This window comes from Phocoena phocoena, chromosome 2 (genome assembly GCF_963924675.1).
Source record: "Phocoena phocoena chromosome 2, mPhoPho1.1, whole genome shotgun sequence".
Taxonomy (NCBI): domain Eukaryota; kingdom Metazoa; phylum Chordata; class Mammalia; order Artiodactyla; family Phocoenidae; genus Phocoena; species Phocoena phocoena.
The window spans coordinates 12,461,780-12,484,801 of NC_089220.1; the positions used below are offsets into that span (position 1 = coordinate 12,461,780).

Below are 23,022 nucleotides of genomic sequence, written 5' to 3' on the forward strand. Positions count from 1 at the left end.
GGGGATATCCCTGGTTTCTTTTCGTTTTCCCCTGTTGAGGTTTGAGTGTGCTAATACTCACCTTCCCAAACTGGAAGGATGGGGACTCAAAATTTGATCTTCTGGCTGGTCTGGGGGTGTCGGGTTGAGAAGGTCAGGTCGGCAGAGTCGTTGCAGAGGCTGCCCAGTGTAGACGTAGCCGTGGGCCTCCGCTCACATCTGATGAAAAGGGAAGATCCAGGAGGTCTTCTGTGGCCTGTGGGGATGAGATACAGGCTTACCTGAAAATTGGTTTAGACGATGAAATATTTCCCCAAAAGTAATGTAAGATCGTTACGCACCCAACATTCCAACATAAGATTTTTAACATTTGCCATATTCTCATTAGATTATCTTTTTTTAACACATAGTCCCTCTTTGCACCCGTGGCATCCCTAGGACTTAACCTTCTTTGTGTTGTACATTGATGCTTCAGTAAGCATATCTGAGGGCAGTATATTTTTAGGGAAATACTATATTATAAGGAGAGCACTGTGGTATTAAAAAAATCCGTGTCCTCTTGGAGCCGGTGTTGAGACTGACTTAACACCCAGCCTGACCTGTGCTAGTGGAACTTGGCTGAGGGGCGTCTGCACTCGCTTGAGGAGCCCCCTGCTCTCCACGGAAGATCTGTCAATGAGGGTGAATGACGTCAGGGGACCGAGTCAGCTGTGACCCCACCCCCTGGCTGCGGGGTCGGGGAGCTCCCAGAACCCCCGGCCGTGCCCTGCCCATCTCTGCAGCGCCTGACCTGTGCCCGCAGGTGACACACAACCAGGAGAATGTGTTCGACCTGCAGTGGTTGGAGCTCCCAGACGTGGCCCCGGAGGAGCTGGAGGCCCTGTCGAGGAACATGGTCTTCCACCTCAGGCGGCTCATCGATGAGAGGGACGAGTGCACGGAGGTGCGTCTGCGGGTGGGTGCTGGACTGGCAGGTCTGGGAGGGACGCCTGGGCCCTGGCCACGCGGCCACCCTCCTCGTCCTGACTCTTCGTCTCAAGCCTGCTGCCCCCTGGTCCTGTCTCTCTGGTTTCTGGTGGCGGTGGGAGCCGGGCACTTTCCCTGCAGCCAGCGGTCGCCTCCGAGAGCCCCGTGGGAAGGCATTTAGTTGTTCATCGAACGTGGAGCTCGGAGACCTTCCTCGTTCACGTGCTCCTTTTGACATCCCGTTGCTCCTGCTGCCTCCTGGTTTCTCAGTCTCGGCCGACGCCTCTCACTTTCTTCTGGTCCGCTGACCACTGTGCCCCAAGTTCGGGTGCAAGCGCTCCTTCCCTTCCCCCGCCCGCCCCGCTGCAGCTGATCGTGGACCTCACCCAGGAGCGGGACTACCTCCAGGCCCAGCACCCGCCCAGCCCCCTCAAGTCCTCCAGCGCCGAGTCCACCCCGAGCCCCACCAGCAGCCTCTCCAGCGAGGACAAGCAGCACCTGGCCGTGGAGCTGGCGGACACCAAGGCCAGGCTGCGCCGCGTCAGGCAGGAGCTGTGAGTCCTCCGGTCGGCTGGGCTGTTTGTTCTGCTCTTGCACTATGTGTCACAAACACCCGTTTCTAGCACGTGTGGTGCAGCGAACAGGAGAGCTCTGACTTGGGCCCTATAGAGTTAGCTGGGCTCCGCCCTGAGCGCTGTCGGCGACCCTTCCCGGGCCTGCGCCAGGAGGGGTTCTCCCAGGGTCTGGGCTTAGACGACCACCCACTGGTATGGTTTTTGGCTGGAGGGAGGATGTGGCTGGCCCCTGTCTGGGGAGCTGTCCCCATTGCCTGCAGCTGGTGAATATGCCACTTTGCCCATCACCTCGGCAGCTGCCCGCCTCCACCTCGGCACCAGTGGGCCCTGCTGCCTGCCTGGCAGTGAAGTGGTGTCACTGCAGCCGGGGTCTCCTTACCTCTCTGTACCCCCAGAGGGAAACCCGCGGCCCAATGGATGCAGTTTGAGGGTGGGCATTGAAAAGTTAAAAATGGAAGAGACTTTGAGTCAGGAACGTTTCTGCAAGCCCCACGTGCCGTTCCCCTCCTCACCCCCAGAAGTGCAGTTCCCTTTCCTTTTCCTGCTGGGGGCTTGCAGGGTGGCGGGCAGGCCCCTTCACCACACTCGCTCCGAATCGCCCCCAGGGAGGAGAAGACAGAGCAGCTTGTGGACACCAGGCATGAGGTAGATCAGCTGGTGCTGGAGCTGCAGAAAGTCAAGCAGAAGGTGAGCGGGGAGGCCTGTCTGTGTGTCCGCGTGTGTCGAGGGGACGGGGTGGGGTGGGGCTGGTACTCCCCGGTAGCTGTGGCCCAGGGGTTCGGGCATGCAGCAGGGGGAGCTTCCAGCAAAGGCTTCTGTTTCCTTCCCGCTCAAAGTAACACTGCCCGAGAGCCGGTTGTCCTGAGAACGGCCGAGGGGGTGACTGTTTCTTAGTGACAGCGAGCGGGGACCCCACGCGGTGGCCTGCACGTGGAGCCCCTCGGCCACCGAGATGTCCTGGAAACGCTGCGCTTCAGAGACTTGGCCCCCTCTTCCCTCCCCAGAGGGGCGCCCTAAGCTAGGCTCCCCTGTCCCTGCCTGTCTCCCAGAACATCCAGCTGGCGGCTGACGCCCGGTCTGCTCGTGCCTATCGCGACGAGCTCGATGCCCTGAGGGAGAAGGCGAACCGTGTGGAGAGGCTAGAGATGGAGCTGGTGCGCTGCAGGGAGAAGCTGCACGACGTGGACTTCTACAAGGCCCGCATGGAGGTACGCGCCCAGCCTCCGGGTGAATGCCGGGGAGAGTGTCGGGACTGAAGGGAGCACAGAGGCCAGGATCCAGGTGGGGTCACTGATGCTTTGCCCACCAATCCTGACTGCCTCGCATCAGCTGCAGGTTCCTGGACTCTCCTTTCTGAGAAATGAGGTGTTTTGCCCCCGTTGCCAGTCTTGGGGTTTGGAGATGGGTTTAATGAGCGGGGTGAGATCGGGATGTCAGGACGTACTGAGTGGCCTGTTTGACGGTAAGAAATGACCCGCAAGTCTCTTCTCGCCACCTAGGTGGCTTTTGAAGGGGTTGAACGCAGGTCGCGGGGACCCTGCTTGTTGCCCTCTCCCTGCTCAAGGCCTCCTGCCGAGCCGCTGGCAGGTGTGCGTGGGGACGGCTGTTTGGCCCTGACATGCTCCCCCCCAACTCCTGCCCCGCTGTAGACGGGCCCTGGGGCTCCTGGGCTGGGCGGAGGTGGGATGGGGAAGGCTGTGCTGCAGGGCCCGTGAGTTCCTCAGACCTACTTAAGGAGTGTTTGTTCCCTGAGGAATGTTAGTGGCACATTGGAGTCAGTGCATTGTCCTTGCAAACCACCTGCAGACGTGCCATCCGCCCTGCTTAGCCAGAGGCTGCGTGTGGACCTAGAGCCCTGAGGGCAGGGCCTGGGTCCTACCCAACTACCCGGGGAAGAAGCATGAGTTTTTGTCTCTTCTGGAACAAGCCAGTGTTAGGTGTGACGGGCAGTAGGGCAGAGAGAGGAGCACGGCCGTGCTCTCAAGCTCATTCACGGCTGTGGACAGCCGCCATGCAGGGGTGCTCCTCTTCCTCCCGGGGGGGGGGGTGACAGGCAGCGCATGTGCTGTCCCCCGGAGCCTGTCCAGTCTCACCGCTGAGAAATAGCTGCCTGTCACAGAAGGAAGAATGCATTAGTGCCATGTGGGAGGAAAAGTAAAGGACGGGGATTCAGGGCGAGGGCGAGGTTAATTTTGGTTAGAATAATATGGAACACAAATTTCCATGTTTTGTTTTTAAACTTCTGGTGGCTTTCATGTGGGTCCTAATCTAGTTTACATAAGGATTAAAACAGCAAGGCGAGGAGAGCGGCGTGGGCACCCCTAGGTACAGGGGGACTGTGTGGGGTGGATGCACAGAGTGGTCCTTGACTTGCTTTTGCAAAGCATGGTCGCACCTCACTGCTGTCAGGGCACGGGGGTTGCTGTCCAGAGGGCCGCGTGGGAGGAGGACAAAGGCAGAAAGGTTGCCTGGGAGATTCCTGTTGTCCCATGTTGTGTTATTGTCTGAAATTCCCAACACTGAGGACAGGTGCATTGGTGCCGTGTGCGTCCTGGGTAAAGATAAGGTGGGCCTGTCTCTGCTCCTCTCTGGGAGTTACAGCTTCCTGGTCTGTGCTGGCTCTGAAAGAAACAGTAATCTGAGATGCAGAGACGTAGCAGGGCACGGTCCTAGCTGCCACACCAACTTGGTGGGTGTTGGGCAAGTCTTGTCCCCATCTGTGAAAGGAGGAGTGGTCTGGGCGTCTCTGAGACCCTCGTGCCCTGGCGTCTCGTGACACAGGAGCACGTTTCCAATGAGCTTATGCTAGCGAGCTGCTCTCCACAGAGATGGGGGCCATTGGAACCAATCCATGCAGTGATTGCTGGGTTGTTGGCAAGGCAGTCAGGAGCTGGGTTAATGGTCAGTCCTGGGGTGCGGTGCACACACACATCACATTCTTAGGATATCCCCCCGCAGTGCCCAGGTTCAGGAGGGGAGATGGGCTACGGTTTGGTCTGCCCTGCCCATCTGGCTGGGCCTGGGGAATGGGGCCGCAGCTCGACTTCCACCCTGGCCGAGCCCCTCTGACCCCAGGCAGGGTCGCTCGCCCGCGCTCTGGGGTTCCAGCAGCTCTCCCCACAGAGTGCAGTCCGTGAAGTCGGAAACTACATCTCTGCCGTCTCCAGCAGGGGGAGGTGCTCCAGAGGCGTCTGTTGACTTGAGTCCCATGCTTAGGATCCTCAGGATAATCTCACCTTTAATTAAAAAGAAAATCAAACCCTTCCCACTCTCCCCCGACCCTCTCGAGCTACCCCGGTCCCTCTCCGAGCCTGTCTGAAAGGAGAGAGCACCAGCTGTGTCCTTCATTGCCTCACCTTCTAACCCAGTCCTCCAGGTCTGCCTCTCCCTCTGCTCGCCTGAAACCATGCTTGAGAATCAGGGTCCACGACTCCTGTGCCAGTCCAGTGGGCACTTCCCAGCCTCCCTCGCCCACCCTCTCTGTGGGCTCGGACACCACCACCCTCCGCCCCTCACTCACCTGGCTTTCCTGAGTCCCGAACTTCATCTTCTTGGGCCCATGCGGGTGGTGGTCACCTTGCTCTGCGTCTACCATCTGGCCTTTCTCCATGATGTCTTCTCTGCCTCCTGCCCCTTCTTTAGCTGGCACGTACAGACTAACAGGTCCCAAATCTTCATCTCTGGACTGGGCTTCTCCCGCACTCCAGACCTCAGTCTGTCTCAAGGTCAGTGTGTCCAAATCCAGTGTCCCTCCCTCCCTCCAACCCACCCATACTGTCTCTGGACTGGACTCGCCATCCACCGAGGCAGGTACTCAAGCCAGAGCCGGCTCGGCCTTGAGTCTTCTTTCTTCTCCACCCGCTCCTGCAGCCCCAAGTGCTGTCCATCTTCCAGAGCTCATTTCCCCACCTCCCAGCCTGTCCCTGGCCGAGGCGGATGTTGGGAGAGTGAGTCCCAGTGCCCGGCCGGCCTTCTCCATGGTTGCTTGTCCACATTATTCCAGTGCCTGCGCAGGAATGACGTTATCTTTATTCCAGAATGCCCTCCGCAAGCATCTGAGTTGGCTGTTCTGCCCCCGCCTCTTCTCGTTCACATCGCCTGGGCCGCTGCCAGAGTGGCCTTTCTAAGAGCCCCTCAGGCATCTCCCCGTTGCTCTTGGGATAAAGTCCACACTCCACCCCTTCTTCTGACACCCACTCTGGTCCCCGTGGAACTCTCTGCTCCGGCCAAACCGAGTCCCCTTCAGGTCCGCTGGTGCCCCCTGAGGCCCCTCGGCCCAGCGCATCTCCCCGACACAGGGAGGGCCGGTGAGGGGTGGGCAGGCCACACTCTGCTGGCTGCATCCCCAGCCCCGCCCCCCATTCCTTTAGGCCCCTTCTTACCCCCAGGCAGACTCATCGCGTGGTGTCGTAATGATGCATCCCGTTTCCCACCCACACCGGGAGCTCCTTGAAGACAGGATCTGTGCCTTCCTGACCTTGAGTCTGAGTGCCTTGGTGCCCACATTGTCCAGCTCAGAGATGGCCAAACTACCATCAGTCCCGGGGCGGTGTCTGACCCACCATCAGCTTTTTAAAAAAATATATTTATTAAACAACCCACACATTGTTAGTATAGACATCGTGCAAGGTTAAAACATATTCAAACATCAAGATCCACATTCAGGGATTCCCTGGTGGCGCAGTAGTTGAGAGTCCGCCTGCCGATGCAGGGGACACGGGTTCGTGCCCCGGTCCGGCAAGATCCCACATGCCACGGAGCGGCTGGGCCCGTGAGCCACGGCCACTTGCCCTGAGTGTCCGGAGCCTGTGCTCCGCAGCGGGAGAGGCCACGGCAGTGAGAGGCCCATGTAAGTTCTAGAGGCTGGAAGTCTGGGGTCTAGGTGCCAGGGTGGTTGGGCTCTGGTGAGAGCTCTCTTCTTGGCTTGCAGATGGTTGCTTTCTTGTTGTGTCCTCACATAGCAGAGAAAGAGGAAGAGGAAGAGGAGTAAGAGAGAAAAAGAGAGAGAGAGAGAGAGAGGGAGAAAGAGAGGGAGGAGGGAGGGAGGGAGGGAGGGAGAGAGAGAGGGAGAGAGGGAGAGAGGGAGAGAGGGAGGGAGGGAGGGAGGGAGGGAGACAGCACCATCAGCTCTTATAAGTAAAGTGTTACTGGAACACAGCTACACCTGCTCATTCACACAGCCCATGGCTGCTTTTGAACTGTGCCTGCACAGCTGAGTAGTCGTGACAGACTTAGGACCCGAGAAGCCAGAAATATTTCCTCTCTGGCCCTTTACAGACCCATGATCTGGCCCACAGTAGGTGCAGTGAGGTTTTAAATGAGCAGCAATAACTGTGTGTTTATGCAGCTTTTCCCACACACCAGGAACTGTGCTAAGCTCAAACCGTAGCATCACATTTAAGTCTCCTGGTGGCCTGGTGAGGTTGAGTAGCCAGCGTCTAGGTCCTCTCCTTTTTTCAGATAACAAAACTGAGAAGAAATTAATAACTTGCCCAGCATCGCAGTTGGCGAAGAGGTGGACCAAGGTGGCGTTGAAATGCCTCTCTCCACCTCTGGGACCCCAGCCTTGCCAAGGAAGGAGGAAATAAAAGGGGTGGGGTCACGCAGACAGGAGGAGAGCTGGGGGAGCGGGTGACGGCGGCCACTGCCTCAGACGCCATGGGGGCTAGAGGGACGCCCGGCCTCCGGCAGCTCATGTCCGCACCTGGGCATCACATTGTAGACCGAGAATGTTGAAATGCAGGGAACCAAGATCACCTTGAGCAGGGAGACCTCTGTTCCCACTTGGGACTCTGTGTTTCCTAATGACTTTTAAGGAGTTTTGATAAAATTCAGTAGAAGGAGAAGTTAGAGCAGGGCAGACCTGATGCTTGGTTTATGGTTCAGTCCACCACGCTCCTCGAATCAGAAATGTAAAAGCAGGCTGGTGCTCTATGAAGCTTAAGGGGCTGCAGCGGAACCAGACGGAGGTTAGCGAGGGGCTTGGGTGCTGTGGTCCCAAGTGCAGTGGGCAGGAGCCCATTGTTTCTTTGGTTCTATCCCACCTCCTGGAGTTTGGTGCTTTTGTTAGCCTGTCGCTTGGTGACGCTCAGTGAGTGCTGCCCTGAACAGTGTCTCACGGCGGGGGGGGGGGCGTGACAGGATGGTGATAATGGCAGCCGACCTGATTACTGGGCCTCGGGCCCCATGCACTGACTACTTCACATGCGTTATCGCCTCTGAACCCCACCTCAGCCCTTTTTTCGTGCCCAGCAGAGGACGAGGGATTGGTGGTTGAGAGACATGCGTTTGCTTCAGGCGCCACGGCTGGTAGCGCACGTGGCTGGCGGGGGACCGGAGCCATCGGCCCACTTTCCCAGTCACTGCTCCTGGTCATCACGTAGACGAGCAGGGGCAGCTCTCCAGCCATTTGGGGACCAGCCGTCAGGCCTGGCCTGTGATTTCCTGAACGTGGCCCCTCAGCTGTTTGCCGGGCTGGGTCAGGCCTTTAAGTAGCCACCTGATTCAGTTGGGATCAGGTCCTCAGCGGCGGGCTGGCCTTGGGCAGCTGCCCAGAGGCAAGGAGGCGGGCGTCTCCCTGGGGGCCGAGCCCTGGGCTTGCTGCGGGAGCTTGGGCTCACTTTCTTGCAGATCTGGCTTCTCGCTTCTGAGGCAGTGAGGTGTGCAAGGCTGGTTATTTCTGTTGCCTAATATATGGTGGAAGTTGATACCACCAGAAAATTGAGATGTTTATGAATAGTACCGATGGTTAGAAGTCATCCTACCCAGTGCTGTATTCTGCTCCTGGTCACCCTTGTCTGTCCCTGCCTGTTGGAAATCTCTGAGGCCTTCAAGGCCCGCCTCGCATGCCACCTGTGATTCCCCCTCACGGCATGATTCAGCTGACAGGTGTTCATTGAACACTTCCGTGAGGCCCGCAAGAGAAGTGGAATATCCTGCCCCCAGGAGCTCACAGTCTGGGGGAGAAGGACAGGCCAGCTCACCATTGCCTCACAGCATACCCAGGGTGCTCTGGGAGCCCAAGTACCTGACTCAGCAGGTGGGACAGAGAGAATCTGCCACCCCTTCTCAGAGGGGCCAACTCAGGCTGGGCTTTGGAGGTTGAATAGGAGTTGGTCATGAGGATGAAGGGGTGGCCTGTGCTGTGAGAGCTCAGGGCTGGGAGTGCTGGTGTGTAGACCTGTTGGAATGCCAGGTGAGAACAGTGGGGATGGGACGGTTGCCAGAGAGGGGGGACCAGGTCTTCTTCCTGCTCGAAACCCCTCTGTTTGCTCTGGCTCACACTGTTACTGATAGTCTGGGCCTCTTATCCACACGAGCCCCTTGAGGATGGGTTGCAGGCAGCTTGAGGGCGGTAGAGAGAACACAGGTCTGGAACTGTCTGGCCCAGCTTCAAGTCCCAGCTTCACCCCTTGCTGGCTTTGTGACTTTGGGCTTATTCCTTAATTTACCCAAATCAGCCTCTTCCTCCGTAGGAAGGCACTGTTCCTACCTCCCCCAAGGGCCATTGTGAAGAGTGAGTGGGGCAGGGACAGGGAGTGCCTAGTGCAGGGCCAGCCACATAGCGGACGTCATCTCCAGCAGAGAGAGGGCACCCAGGGAATTTAGAATTTCAGTGATTATACCTTTTACGGCTGCCGGGCTTTGATCAGAACTATGTCCGCTGACCGGAAGGCTTGCGGTTTTCCCTCTACCAGGTATCTTGGATTCTGGCCTTTGCAGGGCGAATGAACGGGTGGTGGATAAGCAGAGCTCCCCGCCCAGCTCCCAGCTGGTAGAACCCAAAAGCGGGGCAAGCCTTAGGACACTGCCCACCGGGAGAAACAGACACGTTCCCCTGTGTGCATGTTCACCAGCTGAAGGCATTCAGGGGAACCTCAGTCCCCCAGAGATGCTGAGTGGTGCTGGAAGGACTCTGGGGAGAGGAGAAACCGAGAAGCCCCTTAACCGGTGGGGGGCGGGGGGTGGGGAGCAGAGATGAGGTGAGAGATCAGAATCCCTTGTGTGTGCTGGGCTGCGTGCACAGGACCGAGAGTTCCTTGGACCCCTTGCCTGTGAGGGACCCTGCAAGGGAACAGCCATTATATTCCACACCCAGCACGTGCCGGGCACACAGGAGGCCTCGGGACTTATTTATGGGGTTCACAGTCTTAAAGACTCCCTGTTTCCAGGACATCGCTGAGAATTGTTGTTTTTCCAGGAGTATGTATGTAAAATGTTTAGATACGAGCTGTGCATTGAATGAAAGCTTGTCTGAATAGCTGTTTTTCCCCAAGACGCTGATCAGTGGAATGAGTGTTGAATTGAGAGGACTAGCTAGACTCAGTCCTTGAACCTGGGACAGACTCTTAGCCCCACCCCTTCCTTGTTAAGGAAATGGAGGCTCAGCGAGGTCCCGGATCTGTCAGTGGAGTCCACTTGTCCGACCAGACCAGGTTACAGATGTCGCATGCCTTTGCACTGTGGCCGGCATAGGAAAAGTTACCTTCCCGGATTTAAATATTTTCTTTCAGTCGAGAAAGTCCATTTGGCCTGACCCGATGAAAAAGGTGGAGGTGCTCAAAAGTGGAGACAAAACTCTCGCAGCTGCAGCCTTATCCCTGGATTGTTTGTTCTGGTCTCGGAGCCCTGTCGTCCTGAACCAGGTGTCTTTATCTGATGGTGCTCATGTCTTTTTTTTGCTGCCCAGGAGCTGAGAGAAGATAATATCATTTTAATTGAAACCAAGGCCATGCTGGAGGAACAGCTGACTGCCGCTCGAGCCCGGGGCGATAAAGTGCACGAGCTGGAGAAAGAGAACCTGCAGCTGAAATCAAAGCTTCACGACCTGGAATTGGTATTGCAGGCTGTTGTCGCTCAGATCTGTCTAAACAGATTGGGGAGGTTTCGGGTTTGTGCTGCGCCCCTCTCTGGCTTCTCCGTCACTGGGTTTGGTGCCACTGCCGACACAGTGACTCGCTGACTGCAGACAGTAGCTCGCTCAGCTCAGCGGGCTCAGGTGGGCACCACTGAACGCCTACTGACGGGTAGGACGGTACCTCTGGGTTGCTCCTCTGTACAGATGAGCTAACGTGTGTCTCTTCTGCAAGAAGGGTCTCTGCTGGCTTTTACGGTGTGGGCTGAGCTGTGATTTGTGAGTTTCTTTACAGGCTTCTCAAGGCATGTTAGGTTCCCTAGAGCCTCGAAGCCACCTGTCACCATGGTACTTGCTCTAAAGCCCTGGGCCATAAGTCACTTAGTTCAGACAGCATTCAGTTAGAGACCTCGGCTCTCTTATCACTTCCGTTGCCAGTCAAGGTGTCTTTCAGTGGCTGTAACTCTCACAGCCGGGCCCCGTGTTGGACTCATTTCTGTGCGGGGAAGTGAGCGGGTGCCTGGGGTCCATTCATCCTCGGGGAATGAGGGTGAATGCACGGGGGCCGGGGCCTGTCCAGAGGGCCCCCCCCCCCTACCGGCCACGTTCTCACTCCGTCCTTCTTCCTGCGCTAGGACCGGGACACGGATAAGAAGCGAATAGAGGAGCTGCTGGAAGAAAACATGGTCCTCGAGATTGCCCAGAAGCAGAGCATGAATGAATCCGCCCACCTCGGCTGGGAGCTGGAGCAGCTGTCCAAGAATGCAGACCTGTCGGACGGTAGGTAGCGCCCGGTGCCTGGGAGCCAGCCTGGCTGAGGCCGCTTCCTCATCCAAGGAGCAGAGCCCTCAGCTCTATATCTTCCATGTCAGGCCATCCATTCACCCCAAGTAAGTAGGATTTCCTTCAAGTGCCATTTGGAACTGTTTCATTACCCTTCTCCCCGAGGAGAACAGGAGGGGTCTGGCAGCCTTGATGTCAGGACACGAAACACAAATCAAGTGTTACCAGGTTTCCCAGTTCCCATATGGACGGTCCCAGGAGCTTCCAGATTACAGCACGCTGACACCGGAGGGCATCATAGGCCTGTCTGTGGACGGCTGAAAGCTCTGGATGGCAGGAGACGTCCCCAGTGGTCACTAATCCCCACTAGAAATGTACCTTGGGCATTATTTCCTCCATTCATTTGCATAATTGGGCAAGACGGATGCAGTCTGTTCTCTGTCTCTCTGGGTGGGAGCTGCTAAGAGGCTGCTTCTCACAGGACCCAGGCCTCTTCTTTTCCCTCCTGTGCTTGCACCGCTGCCCCTGCGCAGACAGATGGGGTGTCGGCCAGGGGAAAGTGGGTGGGGCAGCAGTCAGCACCGCAGCAGGAAGCTTCGGCGCCCAGCAAACAATAAGCCAGTTCCTGTGTTCAGAAATAGCACACGTGTCCCTGATAGTGCGAGTTATTGTTTAGTTAGAGCTGGACAGAGCGAGGTAGGGCTTTTGGCTGGTTTGGGGGCTGCTTTTTCAGTTCTGATAAACACCCCCTCAATTAATGGCAAGGTCGTTGAGCGTAGCTGGAAACGTCTTCTCTTCGAGGGGTCCCATCAGTTCCAGACAAAAAAATCAGCTTATTAAACTGCTCATCTCTGAGGGAAGTTAGTCGTATCTGTGCTTCGGTGCCCGCACCCTGTGCTGGGGGCTGGGGGGGGGTCACCCTGATTCCCGGCTCTGGGAGGAGTACAGGTCCGTCGGGGAGGACCACTGCCCCCTGGCAGAGCGGAGAAGTGGTGCAGGCCTCCTGGGACAGTCCCAGACCAAATGAGAGTATTTCTGTTAGAAACTAGGGTGACCTGTGGGGTCAGAAAGCCTCACCCCTTTAGATGACTACTCGGTATAGTCTGTGGGCCCTTTCAGGTCAGTGAGCATGATTTATTCTTGGTGTTCCCAACTCCTGGTGCTTAGCTGGGAGCTGATGAACATTGACTTGAATGAAGGCGTGATGCAGGCAGAGCCTGAATATACTTTTGCATGTGTGGTGTGCTGCCTTCTTGATTCAGAAAGACCTGGCTTAAATTCTTGGCTCCTCCACTGGAGGTTAGCTGGGTGACGTCTTTCAGACCTCAGTTTCCTTATCTGCAAAATGGGGGTAATGAAGCTGCCTCATAGGAGGAGACAGTGAAACACGATGCCATGCCTGGCCCACGGCCAACAATAAGGGACAGCTGTTCTTGTTGCCAAGGTCTTAATGAAATACATCCCATCACTCTGGTTGCTTGGGGCGCTAATGAGCGTAGCACTCAGTAGTAAGCTGTTATGTCATAGTAATAGTCTTTGAAGCACTGGCTTTTACGGAAGAAGAAAGGAGGCTCGTGGTCAGTGCTGTTGTTTAACTTGTAGGACCTTAGGAATTAGTCCCCATGAGTACAGAGTTTCCGTTTGGGATGATGAAGAAGTCTGGAGGTGGATGGTGGTGATGGTTGCACAACAATGGGAATATAGCTAATGCCACAGGACTGTACACTTTAAAATGGTAAATTTTATGTTAAGTATATTTCACCCCAATTAGAAAATGTCCTTTTTTCATGAATGCTGCCAAGGTACTGTCCCGGTGATCCCAGGCTGAGAATTAGCTGAGTTTTAGTTGAGGTTTGTTTCATTTGTAGCGTAGTTTCATATGTTGCAAGCATGTGTGCTTGCGTGCATCAGTGCTGGGCCTGGGTCAGAGCCGCGGGCACTCTCTCCACCTCCACTGCTTCACTGCCCGTTGTTGCTTGGGGTCTTGAGGACGTTCGGGCTTGTTGGGTCTGAACTGCTATCCTGGGTGCAAGATGAGAACTCAAAGCGGGTGGCACGTGCCTCTCAGTCCTTACGATCGCCCAGAGGATCTGAACACACACACCCTTGTTTCTAGCTTGATGTGCTCACTACGGAAGCCATCGTCCTGTATGTACCCCTGCCCCTGGGGTGATGAGTAAGAAGCAGGTCGGGGCGCAGCCCTCTTAACAGTGTCATAAGGCTCCCAGGGCTGAGTCCGTGGCACTGATGGGACAGGCGGGGACGGAACAACACCAACCCCTTCTTTCAAGGACTTTCGTACACGTTCCTTCCTCCTCCTGAAAAAGCCCCATGACTTACCTAAAGTCATGCACCTGCTGGTGGCAGGAAGGAGCTAAGAACTCCCATTTCTGACTCTCAGGTCTATGCCCCCCTTCTCCATTTGTATTCGAGCTCTTTAAAGAAAGCAGAGTAGATAATCTCCCTTTTTCTATCTTTAGCTTATATTTTCATCGCACTTAGAATTTTTAAAGCAGTTTACATGTACTATCTCATATTTTTGTCAATGTAATCGTGAAATTAAAAAATGAAATCACTGTCCAAAGGACCTTATTCAGGGATGGCAAGTACTGGGCATACGTGCCCACAGAGCCTTCTGCCACCAGTGGCAGACATAACTAGTCGATTACCGTGCCCCTCCTGCTGAGCCACCCAGACTCCCACTAGTCTCAGAGCTGGCACAGAAAATGTCGCCTATTTGCCATCTCTATTAGGCTCTAAGATCCTTGAGTTGTACGGTCGGTCAGCTTGGTTAGCAGCTTGGTTAGAAACAGGTCCCAGCAGTTAACACAGTCTTAACTTTTGCACTGGCTTCTTCAGTGTAAGCTGCTTTCCTCTTGAGCTCTGGGCCCAGCTGAGCCAGCAGAGGGACCGAAACTGCCTGAGGGACTTTGAGGCACTAACAGCGACAGCAGCATGTGAAATGGGGAGCACCCAACCAACCTATGGGAGCCCTTCCCAGCCCCCTCAAACCTAGGGCATGGGGGCCCGATGGCCCCAGCTCATGGCTGGAAGCAGAGGCTCCTGGATCCTGGGCCTGACTCAGCTTTGTGCTTCAGCCTCCAGGAAGTCGTTTGTGTTTGAGCTGAACGAGTGCGCCTCTAGCCGCATCCTGAAGCTGGAGAAGGAGAACCAGAGCCTCCAGAGCACCGTCCAGGGGCTGCGGGACGCGTCCCTGGCGCTGGAGGAGAGCAACCTCAAGTGCGGGGAGCTGGAGAAGGAGAATCACCAGCTCAACAAGAAGGTAACCCGGCCTAGGCGGGTGGACACCCCTCCCCCAACCCGGTCTGCCCTGTAGAGGCTAGTCGGTGGCCAGGCAGGGCAGTCAGGTGTCGGTGAGGATGCACCGCTGGGAGAAAAGCAGAAGCCAGTGCAGCCGCAGTTAATTACACAATAATAGAAGAACAAGAGCAGTTGCGAGAGGAGTCAAGAGGCAGCGTGGCTTGTGCCTGCACTGCCTTGAGGATGTGTCTCGGACAGTACTTGACCTGTGTGTGCCTCCTTGTCTTCATCTGTGAAATGGGGTTAGTGGGCTTCGCACCTAGCACATGTTGCGTGGACTCCATGAGCTAGTGTACGTAAGGAGTCTGGCACGTGGTAAGGGCTCAGTGAAAAGAAAACAGTGGACTGTGAAAACGCATAGGATGGGTCATAGGGGAGAGGAGGCAATGATGTAAGTCACACCTATGTGTGTGGGGAGTAGGGACCATTGATGGGCATTTTAGGGCACTGCTGGTGGTAAAACAGGATCAGTGCTCACTCCTTCCTCTCAGTCTACGAGATGGAAAAGAAGAGATGGCTGAACGGTATTTGCCTTTCAGGACACCTGCTGGGTCTTCCCAGGAGCGCAGGAGAACCCAGACATCTGGGAGAACAGACAGAGGCTTACAGAGCAGTCTTCCTTCTACAGTTAGGAGGACCCCCCCCCCCACTTGCACTGGGGATTCAGTCTCAGGTGCAGAAAGGGGCCGCTGAGAGGCTAGGGATCGCCTCCAGGTCTTGGTCACTCCAGGTCAGAGGGCCTCAGAGCACCTAGGCCACATTGCGATGGCGCAGTTGTATCGTGGGCTCCGAGCACACCAGCTGTCAGAGTCCAGCTGAGGAAGAGGACACGAGCCCCGTTGCTTGCTGACCGCCATGCAGGCCGGGTGCTTTCGGGTGTCCCACCTGCCCACGAGTCCTGCCAGTGTCATTCACTGCTGCACGGGCAGTGGGAGGGGCACGGGCTGCAGGGAGAGACCTGGGCTCCGCTGGTCCTGGCTGTGTGCTGGTCCCTTATGTCTGTGTGAGGCTTGGGACAGCCCCTCCTGTGAACTGGTCTCTGGAGCCCCCTCATGGGACCTCCCAGGCTTGATTACTTGCTCTTCTTGTCCCTTTGAAGCATTGTGTGCCATGCAGCACTTCGGCCGACAAGCATTTTGTCCTGCTTCCGTAGGACAGTAGAAAACCCCACCCCATCGCATGCGATGTCTCTCAGTGTGGAACAGCATGGGGAAGGCAGCTATGCAGTTTAGGTTTTTTAGATTCACATGGCCCTAGCACAGGAAATGTCTTTATAAGTGGCAGTTCGACCTTGGCCAAGATAAAACAGAATCAGCCTTTAGAAAGATGAGAACCGTTGACTCTGTGGGTCCTCACGGGTCTGCTGCAGAAAGCCCGCAATGTAATAGCGCTGGCCCAGCTCCCAGCAGCCCTCTGAGATGACCGCTCACGCTTTTCCCCGTCCTCGTGGTTCACTCTGGCCCCTCCTCTGCACAAACAGGATGGCAGTGGGTGCTGCCTGCCCGGCATTACTCCTCAGCCCCCGTCTCTCAGGCCCCACCCTCCTGCTTCCTCTCGGGGTCAGTTCCCTGGTGGGACACCAGCCCTCTCCTGCCACGGTCCTTAGGAGGCATGTGTTGGCATAGAAGCCCTGGCAGGAGGGAGGTGCCACAGTTCCCAGGCCCGTCCTGTGTCTGGTGCCGGGATCCCTGGGAGGCGGCCCTCTGCCCACCAGAGCGCCTCTTCCCAACCTGCTCAGTCTGCCCGCGGCCTGACCAAACCTGTCCTGGCCCAGCAGCCGTGGTTTTGCTCTCTCCCCACAGAGCCCAGCACTGACGGTGCCCCCTAACATTGGATGGGTGGACACTCAGCCCCAGCTGGAGGGCTTACTGGACCCTGATCCATCTCAGCTTACCCCAGTTTCCCTCCTCCAGCCTCAGCCATCCCACCCTCCTCGGCACCCCGCCATGTGGCCTGTCTGGGCCCCAGCTGACACTCGTCAATCGGTGAACCCCCAGGTCCCGCCTCCTTCCTGCGACTGTGAATCCGCATTGATGTCCTAAGAGTTGACTCCTTAAGTCAAGAAGTTAAGAATCCTTATTTTCAGGGGAAGGGGGCAGCCCTCTGGGGGCCTGTTACTAGAAGGAAAGAGCAGCCTGGGGCTGAGAGGCAGGCCCCCTGGCACCCACATGCCCTGGGACCCGGAGTGGCACCTGCAGCCCAAGCCAGGTGCTTTGGGAAGGAAGGACGGGAAACCTCTCAGGGCTGGAAGGCCTGTAGCTAGCCCACATCTCAGCCCAGCGAGTTCACCCCAGGGGCACCGAGGTCCTTCAGGGATGGGCTCTGGTTCCATGGCAAAAAGAGCCAGAAAAGGTGAGAGATGGCTTGGGTGTGGGACCTGGGGAGATCACATCTTTAGACCAGAAGCAACAGCAACGAGAAATGCAGAGGTTGGAATAATGTTCCTTTCTCTGGGAGAGAAGGGGCAGCAGGGATAGGCTATTAACAGTAAGGTTGGGGGTCAGCCAGCAGGACCCCCTGACTGTGAGTGAGGGGACTGGGGGGTCGGCCACGGGGGGTGTGCCGCAGCTCTGCCCCGTCCTCACTGCGAGGCCGCGGGCCAGTCGCTGAGCGCCTCTGGGCCCAGTGTCCTCCTGAGTACTTGGTTGCCTTTATTCCCCAAGGCCATTGTCTCAGGTGTAGGCTTTACCATCGGAGGTGATCCCTGGTGCCCTGCCAAGTCCCAGGCCTTGTGCCGGGAAGTGGGGCAAAGATAAGGAAGGATTAGAAGTACGTTCTTGCTTTTGAGAACCACTCAGGTGTTTGCCGTGTTATAGCGTGTTTTCCTGTCGACCCCAGCTGGGTGGGGCTCCCCAGTTCTGGGGTCCCCGGGTTGGGGCAGGGGGTGTTGAGGTGCTGACGGGATGTGACAGTAGGAGTATGAGCTCGGCCCAGCTCTCCCCTCTGGTAGGGGAAGAAGCCTGCCTGCTGCTTCCTCCTATGAGGGTTTGAGAGCTCCCAGATCTGTGAGCCAGGAAGGCAGGGTGCCCCTCACCCAAGGACAAGTATGCAGAGTCTGCTTTAGAGCAGCGATCCTTCCGGGAGCTTTGGAAACCTCTCCGCGCAAGGCCCCGGCCCAGATGGGCTGAACTGTAGCAGGCTCAGACCTGCTGCCCATGGGGGTCGTTGGGCATCTCGCGGTCGTGGCCCGACGTCCAAGATCTTTCAAAGCTTCGAGAGCCATCTGGTCTTCGCAATCTATTTTTTCAGGACAGCCATCCCAAACCAGTACATCAGGATCATTTAGGACCATGTCAGACTGCAGACCGGCTAGTCGGGAGCTCTGTGGGTGGCCGGGCCCGGAGCTCTCATGGGGAGGGGCAGCGAACATCGCTGCACCCGCCGCCTGTTAGGCGTGTGCCGAGCACGACACAGTGACAGAAGCTCTCAAGGATGCTCGCTGCTGGTCCTGCGTCAGTTACAGAAACTTGCTCGTGGTGACGTCATTAGTAGGGAGGGACTGGACTCTGAACTCTATCCCTGTGACACCAGAGTCATGCCTCTTTCCCAACTCCAGTCCCCCACGCTGAGGGGTTTGGCGTTGGCGGGAAGGGGAGCAGCATTGGCGGGAAGGGAAGCCCTCGCAGTGCAGACACCAGCATGGGCATTGCCTAGGAGCTCAATCTCAGGCCCTGCCCTGGACCTACTGAGTGGGTCAGGATTCACCACCTGATCCAGGTGTTAGACACGATGAAGTAGCTAGTTCGTGTTTTAGGAAGGTCAGGCGGGGTGACCCCAGCAGAAGAGCTCGGTGTCAGGGAGGTGATTGGATGGTTGTCCAGGCCAGAGGGAAGGTGGCCCGGCCCTAGCCAGGCAGTGGCGGTAGAGCAGCGTGGGTAGAGAGGGCAGGACTTGGGGACAGAGTTACTGGAGGGTGAAAGAGGAAGGAGGGACATAGCGGAAGACCCCTCTGAGCAGCTGGGCGAATAGGTGTGTCACCAGGTGAAGTCCGTGGGACATCCAGTGGTGGTGGCCCTGGGCATGCGGTCTGACCCTTGGGAAAGCGGACAAGGCCTGAGATGGGAGCAGGGAGCCCAGAGGCACTTGGGCACATGGCAGTGCGGGTGAGGAGAGGTGGGCTGGGAGGAGGCTGACTGATGGTGCCCCTGAGCTGGAGATGCAAGTCGTGGGTTAGCAGCTGAGGCTAGAGGGGGCAGGGAGGTCCCTTCAGAGCAACGCCTGGACACTTGCCCTTGAGAAAAGTCCCGTTAAAGTGTTCTGTGGGGGCTGATGAGTTTTGGATTTATTTTAAAACGTAGTTCACTTCGTGAAGCCAACTGTTGCCCGGCTGGGTCTTTTGGGTCTGCAGATCGAGAAGTTACAGACCCAGCTGGAGAGGGAGAAGCAGAGTAACCAGGATTTGGAGACCCTGAGTGAGGAGCTGATCAGAGAGAAAGAGCAGCTGCAGAGCGACATGGAAGCCTTGAAGGCTGACAAAGCCCGGCAGGTAGGCACCGCCGGAACAGATCCTTCTCCTGAACCCCTGCCTGCAGGAGGGAGAGTCCAGGATTTAGCCATTTCCTGGAAATCCATCGGGGAAACGTGCATTACCAGGTACCTAGCCTAGCTGCAGCTCAAACCAGCAACTCTCAATCAGCTGTGGGGGTCACTGGCAGTGCCTGAAGACGATTTTGATTGTCATGACTTGGGGAGGAGAGAGGAGATGCTCTTGGCATGTGGTGGGTGGAGGCCAGGGATGCGGCTAAACGTCCTGCAACACACAGGACCAGCCCCGCATGACAAAGAATGACCCAGCTCCAGACGTTCACGGCGTCACGCTGAGCACCCGAGGTTTGTTTGCCTCCCACCACAGGAAGTCCCGGATAGGGGGCAGCCCAGTGCTGGTGCAAAGGCTCCGTGATGCCGCGCAGGGGCCAGGCCTCTCCTCCCTCTGCTAGTCTTAGCAGTGGCTGCCACACACCCTGGAGGGCAAAGGGCAGAGGGAAACCCTCCCAGGACCTTCTGTCACATCTTATTGGCCACACCCAACACATGACCACCGCTACCTGCAAGGGAGCCGGGGGTATCCAGTATTTGAATTTGTCAGCCTCTGATGTAGAGCAGAAATGGGGGGAATGGGATGGTGCCACGTTTCGTGAAAAGACAGGCAGGGCTTCTGCTCAGGTGTGGCTTACGTAGAGGGCAGAAGGACGGGCGACAGGCAAGGCAGTTTCAGACGTGTGCTCTTGAGGGAATAACGCAGAGAACCCTGCTGGATGAAGGCGCTGAGGAGCCCTGGTGCAAGGCTGTCCTGAGGAGCTGCTCACGCTGAGCCCTGGAGAAGGAGGGGGAGCCAGTGATGCTGAACACTGCTGGGGGCTGGGGGTGGTCCAGGGCAGAGGGAGGATCCTGTGCAGGGGCTGCGGGAGGGGAGAGGCGTAAGGGGAGCCCACAGAGGTGGCGGCCAGGATAAACAACTATCGTTGTTTTACGTGAGAGGGAGAGAGATGGGGTTTATGTTTCTAAATCATCCTGGATGCCGTGAAGGCATTTTAATTTGAACTGTCTCTGTAGGGGTCTCCATGCTCTTCACCTTGTGTCCATAATAACCCCTGGAAACGTTAGCACTTCTTTTTTTTTTTCACTGAAGTATAGTTCAGTTCTGGTGTACAGCAGGGCAGTTCAGGGGTGTGTGTGTGTGTGTGGTGTGTGTATGTGTGTGGGTGGTGTGTGTGTGTGGTGTGTGTGTGTGAGATGTGTGCGTGTGGTGTGCGTGTGGTGTGTGTGTGTGTGATGTGTGTGTCTGTGTGGTGTGTGTGTGGTGTGTGGGGGGGTGTGGTGTGGGGGGTGTGTGTGTGGTGTGTGGTGTGTGTGTGTGTGTGTGTGTGTGTGTGTGTACTTTTTTTAGATTCTTTTCCATTATAGATTACTACAAGTTATTGGATGTAGCTCCCTGTGCTGTGGAATAGGACCGTTAGGCTGTTTTTTGGGTACACGATGGGATGGTCTTCTAGGGCCTATGCTTTAGTTCCCCCCAGATTAAATCAGACTTTAGCCCCAACTCACCGAAATACGTTTGTGCAGCAGCCGCTGTCGCTCCCGTCGTATCTTCCCGCAGATCAGGGACCTTGAACAAGAAAAGGACCATCTCAACCAGACAGTGTGGACGCTGCGGGAGAGGTCGCAGGTCAGCAGCGAGGCCCGCGCGAAGGACATCGAGCAGGAGAGCAAAGCCCTGCAGGGGACGGTGACAGAGGCCAGCGGCCGGCTGAGCAGGCTGGAGCTGGAGCAGGCGCAAGAGAAGGCGGGGCAGGCAGAGGAGCTGCAGCGGGAGCTGCAGCGGCTGGAGGAGGAGAAGGGGAGGCTGGCGCAGAGGGTGAGCTCCCTGCAGGCGGCAGGCGAGCGGGCGGACGCCATGGAGCGCGAGAGCCGCGGGCTGGCGCTGGAGAACCGGCAGTTGCGCAAGTCCCTGGACGCCCTGCAGAACACGCAGGTGCAGCTGGCCAGCCTGGAGCTGGACAACAGGCAGCTGGACAAGGAGAACCTGGAGCTGCGCAGGACGGTGGAGGCCATGCGCTTCACAGGCGCCAAGGTGGCGGAGCTGGAGCGGGAGAAGCAGGAGCTGAGGACGAGCGTGGAGCTGCTCAAGGCGCTGGGCAAGAAGTCGGAGCGCCTGGAGCTCAGCTACCAGAGCCTGAGCGCCGAGAACCTGCGGCTGCAGCAGAGCCTGGACAGCGGCGGCCAGAAGGCGCAGGCCCTGGAGCGGGAGCTGGGGCAGCTGGAGGCCGAGAACCAGGCCCTGCAGCGCGACCTGGAGGCCCTCCGGCTCGCCAACAGGCAGCTGGAGCGGGCCGGCCAGGACCGGAAGGCGCTGGAGCAGGAGGTGGCCCAGCTGGAGAAAGACAAGAAGCTGCTGGAGAAGGAGGCCCGGCGTCTGTGGCAGCAGGTGGAGCTCAAGGACGCCGTCCTGGACGACAGCTCCGCCAAGCTGTCCGCTGCTGAGAGGGAGAGCCGCGCACTGGACAAGGAGCTGGCCCGCTGCCGGGAAGCGGCCGGCAAGCTGAAGGAGCTGGAGAAGGACAACAGGGACCTCACCAAGCAGGTCACCATGCACACGAGGACGCTGACCACCCTGAGGGAGGTGAGACGGGGGCGGGCGGTCCCTTCGGTGGGGGTTGGGCAGGGTCACCGTGCTGCCCGGCAGGTGCTTCTGCAGTAGAGGTGAGACAGGGAGAGGCCCCGGCATTTGTCCCCTGCTTCTAAACAGAATGATGCCCAAAAGCATAAAGAAGAAGTAGAAATCACCTGTACAATCTTATGGCCCAGGGACAACCAGGGCTAACAGTCCAGCATATTTTATTTCTTCTTTATTCCTTGTCCGTTTGTGTATACACACACTTGATACCCTACCTTCTCCATCCCAGTCCTGTTCTGTTTCTGTTACTATACTTTTTCTCATTACATTAAATAGGTTTCAAGCCATGATTTCTAATGGCAGTGAGGTACTGATTTTATGGACTTACTGTGATTTCTTTCTGGACATTTAGATTGTTTCTGATTTTTCCCACAACTTTAAATAACACTGGGACTTCCCTGGTGGCGCAGTGGTTAAGAATCCGCCTGCCGATGCAGGGGACACGGGTTCGAGCCCTGGTCCGGGAAGATCCCACATGCCGCGGAGCGGCTAAGCCCGTGCGCCACAACTACTGAGCCCACGTGCCTAGAGCCCGTGCTCCACAGCAAGAGAAGCCACCGCAATGAGAAGCACGCGCACCGCAAAGAAGAGTAGCCCCTGCTCACTGTGACTAGAGAAAGCCTGCGAGCAGCAATGAAGACCCAACACAGTCAAAAATTAATTAATTAATTTTAGAAAAACACTGGACATCCTTGCACACACGCACCTTCACGAATGTATTTATTTTCTTAGGATATGTGCCTAGAAGTGCAATTACAGGATGAAAGGGTACGACTGTTTTACAGTTTCTTGGTAAATATGTGTCTTACTTTTCCCTGGTAGTTTTTGCGTGGCTCACCTGGGCTTTCCTGCAGCTCCATAGGGTGAGTCACTGCTCTAGTAAACGACTCCAGCGTCTGAGTGGCCCATCACAGAAGCCGAGTGTCCACACGTGTGGAAGTTCCATGTGACTGTTCACAGACACCTGGTGCCCTCCATAATGTGGCCCGGCTGTCCCACAGTGGAGCCCTCTTCTGGCTCCTCTACCTGCAGCAGGAAGATGAAGAAGAGAAGGACCACACTTCATGGGGCAGAATCTGGTCTCATAGCCGCGCCTGACAGCCAGGGAGGTTGGGAAATGTGTTCCAGCTGTGTGCCGAGGAAGAAAAAGAAATAGACTTGGTGACCACGGCGAAGTCTCCACATTAAAAAAAGATCACTGACCGTCAGTGCAGACAGATCAGTACGCTGTTGGGGAGAGATGCAAGACACCGACCTGACCCATAGCCCCTGCCTATGTAAGCGTAAGTTAGGTTATGCTGCAGTGAGGAATGACCCCAGGATCGCAGGGCTTGTCACATCCAAGGCTGATTTCTCTTTCACGAAAGTCC

General features: G+C 56.7%; 1 protein-coding gene across 1 annotated transcript in view; it reads left to right on the forward strand.

Annotated features, from left to right (window-relative positions):
* The window catches only part of CCDC88C (coiled-coil domain containing 88C), a 125,051-nt gene that overhangs the window by 67,446 nt on the left and 34,583 nt on the right, over positions 1–23,022 (forward strand). The window contains exons 7-15 of the mRNA XM_065872000.1: positions 782–922; positions 1,315–1,499; positions 2,126–2,207; positions 2,570–2,728; positions 10,210–10,356; positions 11,010–11,154; positions 14,256–14,440; positions 18,827–18,964; positions 20,576–21,598. Coding sequence (XP_065728072.1) covers positions 782–922; positions 1,315–1,499; positions 2,126–2,207; positions 2,570–2,728; positions 10,210–10,356; positions 11,010–11,154; positions 14,256–14,440; positions 18,827–18,964; positions 20,576–21,598 — 2,205 coding nt within the window. The remainder of the gene's footprint in view (positions 1–781; positions 923–1,314; positions 1,500–2,125; positions 2,208–2,569; positions 2,729–10,209; positions 10,357–11,009; positions 11,155–14,255; positions 14,441–18,826; positions 18,965–20,575; positions 21,599–23,022) is intronic.